Source organism: Emydura macquarii, unplaced genomic scaffold, assembly GCF_026122565.2.
Source record: "Emydura macquarii macquarii isolate MOO-44397 ecotype Brisbane River unplaced genomic scaffold, CSIRO-AGI_Emac_v2 contig_318, whole genome shotgun sequence".
Taxonomy (NCBI): Eukaryota; Metazoa; Chordata; order Testudines; family Chelidae; genus Emydura; species Emydura macquarii.
Genome location: NW_027130455.1, coordinates 755,647 through 770,150, shown reverse-complemented (window position 1 = coordinate 770,150; position 14,504 = coordinate 755,647). Strand labels below are relative to the sequence as shown.

At 37.8% G+C, this 14,504-nt stretch overlaps 1 protein-coding gene across 2 annotated transcripts in view; it reads left to right on the top strand.

Moving 5' to 3' along the window:
- GRIA4 (glutamate ionotropic receptor AMPA type subunit 4) overlaps positions 1-14,504 on the top strand; it is a 275,597-nt gene that overhangs the window by 218,773 nt on the left and 42,320 nt on the right. For both annotated transcript variants that reach the window (XM_067567661.1, XM_067567671.1), the window contains exons 12-13: positions 1,840-2,038; positions 7,466-7,713. In XM_067567661.1, coding sequence (XP_067423762.1) covers positions 1,840-2,038; positions 7,466-7,713 — 447 coding nt within the window. The remainder of the gene's footprint in view (positions 1-1,839; positions 2,039-7,465; positions 7,714-14,504) is intronic.

The window sequence follows — 14,504 nt, the reverse complement described above, 5'->3', positions numbered from 1 at the left end:
AATTTTCAAAAGGTGTCTAAGTGACTTAGGACCCTAAGTCCCATTTTCAAAAATGATGTAGGTAATTCAAGAGCCTGCCTCATTGAAAAGTCAATGAGACTTGGACTCCTAAGTATCTAAATCCCAGATGTAGATACTGCTGTCCTCAGCATTGCAATACTTGGGTGATTTAGGAGCATCAATCCCTATTGAAAATGTATTCTTTGGCCTTGGTATTGCAGCCCCTACTCAGATGAGTCTTTCTTGAAGTCAAGGTGAGTTTTGCCAGAGTATGGACTGCAGGACAGCCCCATTAATCCATATACTTCAGTTTTCTAATCTGTAAAATAATGATCATCCTTTTCCTAGACCACATAAAACTGTTGTGAAAATTAATGAGATAATATTTTCACTAAAATGAGAATATTCACCATTAATATGAAAAGCATTACATACAGTAAAATGTGAATACTATTCAACAACCAAACATGCTTCTCTGCTTGTTGCTCTTTCAGGAGTCAAAGCCAGGTTTCCAGAGATTGATAGCATTAACTCATTGCATCATCTCCCTCCCAGATCCTTTGTAGTTTCATAGTCTTATGTTGTATTTTAAGGCAATGTATGTGAAGTAAAACAGTATGTATCTCAATTGAGTTTGCTACATTGAATAAGGCTTTGAAGAGTACTGTTTCCTTTCAGAACGTGTGCCTTGCTAACACACAGAGGAGGAAGGATGGTGTTGTGCATAAGGGAACTGAGTGGGAGACATATGAGCTGGGTTCCATTCCTGGCACTGCCACAGACTTCTGGTGTGAGCTTAGACAAGTTACTTAAACTCTCTAGGTCCAGTCCTGCTCCCTTTGAATTCAATGGCAAAACTCCCTATGGTTTCTATGGCAACAGGAACAATCTCTTTCAGCCTGTTTTCACATCTGTATAATTGGCAAAGTATTTACATCAGAGAAGTGGTATAAGATTAAATATTCATTAATTGTGCACAGTATTTTCCTCAGATGACAGGTGGCACTGAACTGGAAAGTATTATTTTATTATTCACAGCTTCTTAAGTAACTACATGAAACTACAGGATTTCAGATAGCTGGGGGAATACGTACTAGGGTTGTTTTCCTATAAATGGAAAACGACATATAAGGGTATGTACACACTGACGGTGGCAAATTAGCCACTATCAGATCAATCTATCCAGATTGATTGAGTGGCAGTGAGGACCCGCTCAATCGATCCGGAAGTCGATTCAATTAAACCACCTCCTCAAAAGGCACAGCGCTGCGTTGACGGGAACGCATTTCCTGTCTGCGCGGCGCCATGGAAATAGCACGCTAAAGGGAAGTTAGGAAGTTGATGGGAGTTACGCAAGCAGCTCTGCGTCGCTTGTGTAACTCCTGTCGACTGCCACCAAATTTCCTGGTAAGTGTGTACTAAGCCTAAGTGGCATAGGGGGACCAGATAGTGTGAAAAATCAGGACAGGGGGCGGGGGGTAATAGGAGCCTATATAAGAAAAAGCCCCGAATATCAGGACTGTCTGGTATAGTGAAGTCTGGCAGGCATTTCCTGCATTAAGAAGTACCAGGAGATCTACCACTAGAGAATATTCACAATGTCATGTAAAACTAGAACTATTTATATATTGCATTTTATATTATAGGCCTCATAATTTATGAGGGAAGTGTTGTTATGAAATACACAGTGGTATATTAAACTTATAAAATCTCACAGCCGTTGCCTGTTTCTTGTTAATAAATACCCAGTAACCATGATATCTCTCACTCTCTTTCTCTTTTTCTTTCTCTCTTTGGCATAAAAGATAGGAAAATGTGCATTATCTTATTCATGTTTAGATCCCTCTCAGGTCGCATTGTTGGCGGTGTTTGGTGGTTCTTCACACTCATCATTATTTCGTCATATACTGCTAACCTCGCTGCTTTCTTGACTGTTGAGCGAATGGTCTCGCCCATAGAAAGTGCAGAAGACCTTGCCAAACAAACTGAAATTGCATATGGAACACTGGACTCAGGGTCAACAAAAGAATTCTTCAGAGTAAGTTGGCATGCCTGATAAGGACCATTCTCCCTGCAGACAAGTCTATGATGAAATGTTAAGAATGCTGAAATGATGTTACTTTATGAATAATTATATTGTGGTTTGTAGGTCCTGTAGTTCGGAGGTTACAGTTTTTACCTCCAGCACCCACTTGTTGGCATTTGCAATCACTTTAATTTGTGGAAAGTTTATTGATCTTGACACATCAGGCAAGGGAACAGCCCTGAGGGTAGTGGAACCAGAGATAATTAGAGCAGCATTGCACTACTGATTCATCTCAAGCTACAGTACTGAAACAATATAAAGCATTGAAACAGCTATGATGATGATAAGGAGTCTTGCTGTTTTGCTTCTACTTATAGGTTTTGCTGGGGAGTCTTTTGCTGAGGAGATGCATATGAAGCCTGGCAACTGGATAAAAATTTTAATAATCGCTGACTTACATAGAAAATAGAAAATGTAATGTTTTTGTGGGCTTGGAGCATTAGAAAACAGCCTAAATGACCATTCATATGAATTTATTTTGTGCTATCTCTATTGATTAGTTCATTTTCATTTGCTTTCCTATATCAGTATGATGTAGGGATGTATAGTTCTCTTCTCCCAGCAGTTTGGGGACAGAAATCACTGACATCACCAATAGTACATAAGAACACTGATCACTCCTGCTGCTTAGTTTTCTGTCTCAAGCAGTCGGACATACAGCCCAGTTGGCTAAACCGGTATAAATCCTCATGTCGTTTTTATGTCATTTTTAGCTAGAAGTTGTTAGCCAGTAGCCTCATTTGAGATTAATTAAATGCCAGCTGTTGGCTAAAGTACTAGAGACAAGATGTTTTCAGTAGAAACAAGGAGTTGGAATGTTTTTTTCTTTTCATTAAGTCATGTTAAAAGGACACTGTCAAATGCCGGCTTGCTCCCCTCCCTTCCTTCCCTCCTCCTCTCTCAGAAAATCCAGATCATTGGGATTTGTCCTCAGACAGAAATCTCTCAACTAGGTATACATTTAACAAAACTTAAGTGTGGTTCCTAAACTACTGACAGTGTCACTTTAAGGATTTGACATAGTATCTGCTAAGCATTTCTAACATGTCTATAGTTAAGTATTTTACCACAGGAGATGCATGCCAATATTTTAGAAGACTTTGTAAAGATGTTTTTTGTTTTAGTAGTATTATTTTGCACATGTACTGTGTCCATCAGTGTGGTAGACACCTCACTGAACAGGGATAGAAAGGAACCTGATCCAGAGATGTTACAATCTGGGGCTCTGATCTTGCAATCACATTCATATGTTTAGTCTTATGTGCAATCCACTGTTCAGTGTGTTACATGTCCCTTCTGTACCCATGCCATAGAGTAGATGGGTCTGTTACAGCTTAGAGCCTGCTCATGCTTCTGGGTCTGAAGGTTAGTCAAGATAGTGGCTGTCACATCCATGGGGGCTTGTGTGGGGATTTGAACTGCTGTGACCCTGTGATGCTCAGGATGAGCTTTCTTTGTCCTGAGGAATTGCGTAACCCTCTGAGAACTATGCATTATGTGTACTTCTTTGTGCCTGAACGACAAAGTCTGACTCTTTAGCTCCACTTCTGAAGAGTCATGTTTCTGGTTTTGACTATTCCTGGTGCAGGCCAAAATGATGATCATTGCATAGGAGTAGTTCCATTAACTAAGCTAACACAGTGAGGATAATAAAATATATAAATGGCTGAGGAATAAGACAGTTTTATTTCACTTTAGATTAGTTATGTGCATTCCTTAATAGTTCCAATTATTTTTTAATATACCTTGCATGCCCGTCGTAAAATCTCACTTCTTGTAGGCAATGCTGCAGAGTGAGTGTAGAAGGGGACCCTTTTTCTGAGGCTTCATTAACACTTTGACAAACTGCAATTTTGAAGTAATGAGGTCAGCTGCTTTGATATAAGGACCAGCTACCAATCTCGGCCACATTGCTTTTGTCCTTCTTTCTAATTATGCTGCAAAAGACAACTACAATATTGTGCATAAGCTCTGTATTTTATGTAAATAACAAGATCAGTTTTTAACGAGAAATAACATTTTTTAATCCACCTGTGGTAACCACCATTCGTTCACTTTAATCTTCCAGAATTAAAAGAAAAGCAGCAAGATTAACTGTGTCTCGAGATTTTTTCCTGTATTTTAGAACATAAAAGCAAACGAGACAAAAGTAGCCACAAAACCAAAATGTAACTACACATATAAATGTGAAGCTTTAACAAGCATGAAGCACTTTGTTTAAATCATGTATCTGAAGGTTTATCTTCAAAAGGGTTCTGATCTATGCAATGTTACAGAATCATTAATGATACTGTACAGTGTCTATTGCTAAAAGTACTTAGCAAGAAATATAGGGGAAACAATAAAAATTACAAACATCTTCTCCTAAATTTGTATACTACGGACATCGATATCCAGCGTTGATAAACTTTAAAGGAAAACCCCACCTGTTTTGCTCAGTCCAGCATTCTAAAAGGTCTGGAGATACAGAGCGCTTTTCATCATTTTGGGGCTTACTGCCATTGGTTACCATTTTATTAATAATTATCATCTTAATGAAAAGTGATCATTCATGACACTAACTGCATGGGGTCCAAATGTCAGAAAATCTAAACAAATTTGTAGTCTGCTTTAGTTCTGATTGATCAGCAAAAGAGAAAAAATATTGTTTTTAAAAGTTAATTTAAAAGAAAAATAGAGTTCCTTTCTGACTGTTAACGCTGGTTGGAAGTTGTGAAAACTGAACATTCTGAGCAGTTTGTTCAAAGAACTGAATTTCAATTGTCTTGCAGAGAAAAGCCCTCTATCAGAAAGGTAGCATGGTCTAATGGATTAAGTATGAGAATTCACACCTGTCACTAATTCCTTATATTATAATATGGAAAATCTATTTTCTGCCTGGTTTCTAATTTAGCTTATATATTGAATGTTAATGCTGATAATTATTCAACTGCAAGTTGGAGGCTTGACAATGTTTTTGTACAGATGAGGACTTGTTAGAACTCCAGTGCTTTCTGTGATTTGCCTTGTGGGAGAAAGAAACTAAATTATGAAAAAGATTTTTTAAAATTACTTTTTTTAGAAAAGTTAAGCCATAATTTGCTAAGACAGAAGAGTGAAAATTTTACCTTTATTTATTATGTTTTAGTTTTAAGAGAGAAACCTGTACCCTATATTTTCACCTTATCAAGCCTCTGCACTAAAAACTTCAGGAATTTGAGGAAGTGGAGATAGATAGAGACACGTCAGCATTCTTGATATGGTGCCTGATTCAGCACTACAGTAACCCAGTTTTATACCCATCTAACTGAAATCAGTGGAGTTACACTAGTGTAAAATAGGAATAATACAGTAGTGAATCAGGCTCAGATCTTGCTCCCAGTTACACAAGTGTAAATGCAGAGTAACTCAATAGCTATCATGTCTTATGTTCACTATAGAAGTAGTATGGATTGATACGAGGGTAACAGCAGCAGGAGCTGATTCTATGGCCATGACTAGCTGTGTAGGTATTTTTTATGGTTAGGATTTTTTAGCTGTCAGTCTTTTTTCTGGAGAAGGGTAAAATGGAGTATATGTACCAGTGGCAAAAAGTGAAGAGATTTTGTTAAGCTCTTACACAAGGGTTTTTAATGAGACATTTGTGATAAAATGCTGTTTTCTAGCAAAGGTGGATAAATGTTCCAACCACAAAGATGTTTCCTTTCACCATTCTCCTATGCCGCTTAGCCATTGTTCTGTGACCACATTATTAATACAATTATTCAGTCATTGGTACAGATAAAAACTTCAGGGAGTTTTTCTTTACCTTCTACAGCATTTCCATACTGACCTTTTTAAAGTAAATCAATTTGAGTACTTAAATCTCTAATTCCAGATTTTCTTATACGGTCTCCCCAGTTCCACCCACTCTGCCTGTCATGGAACAAGGTGCAAGGTGCTGAGAAACCTCAACTTCACTGAAGTCAGTGTGGCTTTAGGTCTGATTCAACATCTGTCCCCTGATTCAGCGTCTGTCCCTATTCAGAAAAGCACTAAAACACTGACTTAACTCCCACTGACTTAAGGTTAAGCACATGCTTAAGTGCTTTGTTAAATATGGATGCACATAAGCACTTTGCTATTTTGCAGCCTCAGTGCTCAGCACTTTACAGTATCAAGCCCAAAAACCCAGTTCTGCTTCAACAGAAACTCCTATTGACTTGCACAGGAGCTGGATTGAGTGCCTTAGAAACTTCTAGCTTCACTAAAAGGAGCCTTCTCCTCCCATGCCAAAGAGGAGCTGGCGTGTGTTCAGTAACACCACTGGTTGATGTATAGCTGCCAAAACTTTAAAAGTTGTGCATTGTCTAGATTTGAATATATGTATCCATATTATTGGAGGGAGTAGGGGAGCAAAGATAGGTTGCTGAAGTCCTTCCTTTTCATTGTACATGTTAAATATGAATGGCAAACTTTAGAAGCCTTATTCTTGACAGTATCTTTCTTTCTTTCTTTCTTTCTTTCTTTCTAGAATAATAAAGTTTTATATAATTACAATAGGATAAAAACAATACCATCTTTTCCCACCTATAAATTTGTAATGGTGCTAAGCATTCACCAGGAAGACAGATTTCCAAATAATCTACTACAAACTGTGAATTCATCATACACTTCTAGCTGAGGTCTGCAGGACTGGTGTAATCCTGAGATGACAGGAGGAAGGGTTTGGTAGGCTAAGAGTAACTGATACTGGAATTCTCTCTCCCACAACACAAACAAAAAACCAAGATATCATATCTTTGAGATCAAAGCTCCGTACTCTTTTGTTTCCTTTTTAATTGTATGTGTACACGTCTGAGTTTTGTTTACATTGTGGGATGTATCCTAAAGTAACTACTCAGCCTTTACTCAGGCAAAACTTACTGAAGTCAATAGGAGTTTTGATGGAGTAAAAAAGTGAGTTTTAAAACTGAGTAACAACTTCAAGATTTGGTCCAGTATTTATGGCTGCGCTGTTTTCTTTTTCTCTTTCTCCTGCTCTGTGATTTTTAAGGGATGTATTGCCCGTGAGGAAGTAATGGCTTGAATTTTCAATCACCCGAACTTCCTTTTATCTTGCTCTGGAAGTGAAAACTGCCTTAGTGCAGCTAAGAATTCAGGCCAATGCTTGCAGGTATTTTACTAGGGCTCCCAGAGGCTGCAGTGTGCCTAAAATTAATGTTTGTTGTTATTATATTATTGTTATTTACTGTTCCTTTTAAAATAACCCCAAGCACTTAAAGAAATCTCTTGACAAGGTAAAATTGTCCAAATACCACTGGCGTGAGGGAACGGCTTTGATCAGTTGTAAGTTGAGTTGTGGCATATTTGATGATTCAACATGTTTGGTGTACCTAATTTCTCTTTAATTTTCTCCAGAGATCAAAAATAGCAGTGTATGAAAAGATGTGGACCTACATGAAATCAGCAGAGCCATCAGTGTTCACTAGGACTACAGCTGAGGGAGTAGCCCGTGTTCGTAAATCCAAGGGCAAGTTTGCCTTCCTCCTGGAGTCCACCATGAATGAATACATTGAACAGCGAAAGCCGTGTGACACCATGAAAGTGGGAGGAAATCTGGATTCGAAAGGCTATGGAGTAGCCACACCCAAGGGTTCTCCATTAAGGTGGGTGGAATAGTATAACAATATAACATGTGTTGTTATAGTATTCCACCTTCCCTGATGTCCCTGATATAGTTCTTTTTGTGTTGTGTGTGAACATGGTATGTTATGTTTTCTTTTACTCCATTTCATATTTTTGATCAACAAGGAGGTAACAGTTTCTGATAGTGATGTAGATTTAATAGCTAAAGTTGATGTATCTTTCAAGGCCATATAAAAACCAAACTGGTTGAACACTAGCTACTTCATCAGCCTAAACAAAAGGTAACAGCAGCTGTTCTATCTCACCAGCTTCCTTCACCAAATTCAGCTCTATCTTGCATAATATCAGTAATATTCTGACATTTTATGTTTTGGTTATTGACTCTATCCACTATTTTCTGGATAAGAAGTTGCTTGTAACATCTTATTTCAAATATCAGCATTTAAGAGATAATCAATATGAGCATTAATTTATTAAAGCAGCTTCTTATCTAGAAAAAAGCTAAAAGTTTGTGTTTCTAGCATTTTGCATTTCAGTACTGCCTTCAGACGCACCACTATTCACATTAACATAAGCACTCTGAAATTAGAAGATAAAATGATTCCCAAATGCTTTTAAATGGAATCAGACTTATTCAGTCAAATAGGAAAATTTTGGTTCACAAGCAGCACATATTTGTTTTTTATTTAAATCTTTAAGGTAATATAATTGGAGGTATCAGATGTGTGCTAAAATTGGCAATATTTTAACACATATCTGATACCTCCAATTTTATTATCGTAAAGATTTAAATTTAAAAAATGTTACCCATGTGAGCACCACTATGGGTTACTTACAATAGGCTCTGATGAAGCAGATGCATGGAGGAAATTAGGTGGGTTGAAAGTGAGAGTTTCATGGGAAAAAAATGGAGACAAAATAAGAAAAGTGTATGCAATCAATGACAATGGTGAGGAGGAAACGGAGAAGAGGGCCACCTGTCCATGTGCATAATTTCCATGTCTACAAAGAAAAACCTCGCAACTGATGTAAAGATAATGGGCCTGATTCTGAACTCATTGGTTTTACATCATTTTAACACCATTGACTTCAGTGGGGAAACTCTTGGCCTACCCTTGTGTAAGCGGGAGGAGGATTAGGCTATGTTTATCCACACCAAAAGGAAAATAGCAATGTAATGTGAATTAAAGCATGCTCAAGAAAAAATCAGGCCAGTTGTTTTGATGCCGACATTTTGGATTTTGGTCCCTGACTGTAGATACCATCCAGATTTGAGTTTTGACCTTTACAAATAACCAAGTGGTAACAGAAGGTAGGCTAGAAGGAATATAGAGGGAAATGAAAAGAGATAAATTTAGTAATAAAGAAGGATATGGTGGAATGTCATGAGGGAGGGAGGTTATTAAAGTTAAAAGGCAATAGATAATAGGAAAAGCAAGTTAATTACGTAAGTGTATTTTTGGGATTCAGAAGCCAGAGATATTTATGATATGTTAATATCTCTTTCTCACTGTTTCAGGCAATCTATAACTACAACTGCTAGGCAGCACTGCAGTTATGACTAGAGCTTGCATCTCATATAGTAGAGAAATACCCATTGATGATGTACCATTACTTTACTATGTCAAAGCCTAAAGAAAATCACTAGTATGCATCTAAGCTGCTGTCAAGTCTATGTTAGCTGTGGATTGTTTCCTTTGCAGATGTTTTACAGAGTGTTTTAGTCAATTTCACTGTGTTCTTCACAGTGTCTGCCACCAATGGCAAGAAACAATCAGCTATAATAATCATTAGCCAGTGGAGATTGGCCTTTACCGCTTCCTTTTTTTATTCCAACTTGGCAGGTTGGATGGCAGCAGCTAGGGAGAAGGGGGACCACATATGGGTCAGTTATGCATAAGGTTGGGGTAATGGAGTCTGGGAACATAGTACAACAACAGAAGGAATGGAGGAGACTGCTATACATAAAAAGTATGTGTATAAAATGCTTGCAAGAAGCAAGGGTGAAATCCTCGTTCCACTGACATCAATGGCAAAGACTATTGACTTCAGTGGGGCCAGGATTTCACCTGAATAGGTAATAGCATCTGTATGATGGGGGATGAGATCAGCAGCGTTTGTTTTCTGAGTTCCACCTTGGAGGACCATAAAATAATTCCCACACAACATAAAAATCAGATCAAACCTTCTTTTAAACCATCTCATCTGGCTGTCTTAACACCCATGATTTTCCTGAGCCTTTCATGTGCTAAGCTGCTTATGCTCCCACTAAAGCAATTCCATGCCATCTCCTTCCTTCCTCAGTCCAAGTGATAAAACCTCAAGCAACAGATCAGTGCTCCTAACCCATTGAAAAATATTAAGCTACCCACTTATCCCACTTATCATTATGAAAAGATATATGTGAATAACAAATAATACCTCACATTCATAACACATCCCTCTATATAATATATATAAACTCTAGAGATGAAGGAAGAGTAGAAAACATTTCCCATTAATATATGTTTGAATTCAAAGGTAATTTTGAGTTAACCATGTTCATGACCCTCCTATGTTTATTTTCTATTAACATTCCAGTACTCAAACATTTACTAACATCAGTTTTCAGGAAAAGTAGATTTTTAGCCACCTGCTTAAATATTTTCTACAGCATATTTTGAAATGAAAAATTTGCAATGTGCAATCTTGGGCCTGGTTCTCCTTTGCATTGCTGTAAATCAGGACTTACTTCACTGAAAACGCAATAACAATTGCAGCAAAACAAAAATTGTGTAAATTGTGTAAGTGTAAGGAGAATCAGGCCATCTATCTCCACAAGTGAAGTATAGATAGAAAGGGGGGGAAGCTATCTTTCCCTGTTACATAGTCAGAAGGAAAGTCTGCAGTATAAGACCAGCAATTTATGGGATTCCCTACTCTCACATTAATGGAATCAGATATTCCTTACAGAAATACTATGCATATTCATCACCCGACTTCTGATGATGAAATCTTCCTGTCAGAGAACTCTGTGGACTGATGTCTCATGTTGCATGTGTTCACGACAGTGGATTTCAACTCAGGTCCTTCCCTTTGTCTATGGGAGCGGGTTTCAGACTCCAGTAGGGTTCAACCAGTAACTAGTGGCTAATTTTAATTGTGTGCTCCTGATTCTAGGGGCACGTTACAATACATGCATACCAATGAGGTGAAAGAAATGGGAACTGTTTGATGGGAATTTGTTTTGTGCTAGCCAAGCAGTAGCATGCTGTTAGGTGTCTCTCCTTCCCTTCTTTTCACAGATACCCATTTATTTAAAGTATGGTATACATCTGTCACCTTTGGAAGAGAATTTGAAACAAAGGGCAAAGGCTGCCATCAAAAAGTCAACATTTGCTAAGAGGTACTGCCCAGTTACCACAGTTACGTCTTATTCCCAGCATGTACTATGTCAAATGCTACTGTGTGGTACCCAGCAAATTATGACTTTTTAATGGCGGCCAATGTTGCTTTTCCCTCAGATGTGGCGTGGTCAGCAATGGTTGATAGAGTACTGTCCCCATTTGACTCCTCAGTGGGGCCTGCATTGGTGGCATCACAACACACTTTTCTGCCCAGACTTCACGTCCTCCACGAGAGCCACTGCAGGCAATGAAAATCTGTTCTGCTGGCTGCTTTAACCTATGATTCTGGAGTTGCACTATTGAAGAAACAATTTCTGATTACAAAACTGTCATTTCTGTTGCTTATCTTGGAAAAGCCTCCTGAATCTAATGGGAAGATTTCACTTTTAGACATTAAAAAACTCATTATGAATTTTACAATATGTTTTTATATTTAACAACAAAACAGAAACTGTGTGTTGCTGTAACGTTAGGCCTTGTCTCTACTCCTTCCTGGCACCACAAAGAAACCCTAGAAAAGCAGTGACTCTCATTTTCACCTCATAAAGAAGTGTTTGGGATGCGAAAAGCATCCTGAACTGTCTTATCAATGTCTTGGGATTTTTGCTTGGTTGGTCATAAGTGTGTCTAGTTACACAATAGTATGGGGTATTTACCATGAAGATGAAGGGGGAACTTCACTTAGGAGGAGGCTGGTTGGTAGTTTGGGTGGGGCGAAGATCTGCATTGGATAGAACTCAAGTGTGCCATGGCATGTGCTTTGTAGCATACTGCCCTGACCTGTGTGACTTAGCCTGAGCTCCTTTGTGACATCTGTTGTAGTTGCCCCTGTAAAAGGCCATTCTCTTTCACTGCTTAACTTCCGTGTTGCACTACAATTGCCATTATGCTACCTTTGACTTTATGGCGGGTTTTTTTCCCCCCACATTATCTCTGAGATGCTCCCTTGGGTAGAAATGTAGGGTTTGAGGTTACCTTTTTTGGTGACCCACATATATTAATGCAAAATGTTAGCGGAACTGTGTGTACAATGAGCCTTTGTTCTCATACACAGTTGCCACTGACATCAAACCACATTGGGAAGTAAATAAGAGTAAATCTGATGGTACAATTTCTTGTTTAATGGACACTTAGCTTTATACCAAATTCTATCATTCAATGTCTACAGGTGCATAGGTGCATATTTTATATTGTAAAGATGACAGAACAAGGAGCAACGGTCTCAAGTTGCAGTTGGGGAGGTCTAGGTTGGACATTAGGAAAAAGTTTTTCACTAGGAGGGTGGTGAAGCACTGGAATGGGTTACCTAGGGAGGTGGTGGAATCTCCATCTTTAGAGGGTTTTAAGCTGAGGCTTGACAAAGCCCTGGCTGGGATGATATAGCTGAGGTTAGTCCTGCTTTGAGCAGGGGGTTGGACTAGATGACCTCCCGAGGTCACTTCCAACTCTAATATTCTATGATTCTATACCAGACTGAGTGAAAAAAGAATCAGGGCCATTGTCTGTTCTCAGGTACAGGATTCCATATACCTAGTTCAGACCAATCCAGAACAGCTTTTGTAGTCATATCATATAGCTGCACATGGCAGTAGGAGTGATCAGCTCATTCTGAAATGGCAGGGTCTAAAATGCTTATAACTATGTTTTGTCCACATTGGCAGGATCAAGCTTTTTGCAGAAATGGTTGTTTTGGTCAAAAAGACATTTTTTGTCCAAAACTTTTTCACTGGAAAACTTTCCACCAATTCTATTCAACAGATTTTCCTGTCCCTTTGCTTTAACATTGTGCACATTAAAGATGGAGAATAATTCCTTAATACAGAGGAACACTCTGCAAGGGCCTGACCCTACTTCCATTGAACTTTAGAGCTTAATCTCATTGACTTCAATTTAAGTATCAATGTACCATGAGGTATTTGGATTAGGCCCATAGGAAAACCATATCAAATAAGCTCCATGCATTTTATTTTCCATTACCATGAAAAGTAAAGTAAGAGGGCATCATACCCTGAATTAAATTAGATGACCAGACAAATATCCATATTATTGTATATATTAATTGTATTACCATGTTTCAAAAAGTATCCTGCCATTATTTGGAATGTCAAACTCCTATTGACTGCAATGAGCATCCTGTGCATGAAACATTGGCAAAATTAGGTGCTCCTTTTCTTCCAAACTGACAAACTGTAACAATGGAATTCTTCTCATGGTAAAGCACATTCAGTTTATGGAAATTTTATGTAGAATTTATCTACAAGTGTAGGTAAGAATTTTTTACACTGAAAATTATTATATTGTGTGATTTTTCCTTTCTATAAGTCAAATTTGCCTGGACACAAATGGAAATACAGTACATAGATTTAGAAAGAGTAATAAAGGAACAGATGTTGGAGCTGACTGCTAACTTATTTACTAAAGCAAAGCTATTTATTAAGGAAGGCCTCATTTCACTCATAAAATATTTCCAGCTTTTGCACCATAGAAATTAATGAACAATCATAAAAACTGAATTTTCCTGCCATAAAGTTTTCTTTGTACCAATTATGTAATACCATAAAGCAAAATAATTCTCTGGATAAAGATTTACTGTAGCCCTAATATTTTTTTTTTTTTTTTTGGGGGGGGGGGGGTTAAGTTGAGAGAAGATTATCGTTTTTATTTACGGAACACATGTAATGTAGCTATGCTAATATACCAGGTTGCTAAACAACCGGGTTGCTTTATTTTGTATCAAATAGAGCTTTCCTTGTTTCTTGATATGGGTAGCAATATCAAGACTAGAGGTAATGAATTCAATGGTCATCATGTCCTGTGTCTAATAGAGGTGGGGTACAAACTTCTGGCAAGCCACAGAGGGAAATGGGCAGTTTCCCCTTTCTGTCTATTTATGCATCCAATAGCATTGAGGGGTCTAAAAATCGCCAAAGATCATCTTGGGAATCAGAAGGCAGGTGCACTTGAAAATGAGGGATGTTAAAGAGGAATTTCCTTTTTCTAACAGCAACATCTCAATCTTGGCGGGGTTCAGTTTTAGATAGCTGCTCTTCAACCAGGTGTTGATTTTAGCTAAGAATTAACTGAGCTGGAAATTGGTGCTGTACATCAGCCCATATTGTCTCACCACTTCTCTCAAAAACTTCATATAGATGTTTAATGCAGAGTTGAGAGGTAAGCTTTGTAAGATCACCAAGTTTAATTATCATCTGACTTGCAGTTTTTAAAATATGGGATTAGTGTAAAAAATAGAAATAACCAATTACCATATGATCAGATTATATTTAAAATAATAATACACAGTCAATAGTTAAAAGAATTAGAAAATAAGGTTTATTTGTATCCTATAATATAGACTGATTCAAAAACTAAAATTCATTCTATAACATTTTACACAGGTTACAAGGCATTCTATTATCTTAAATTAT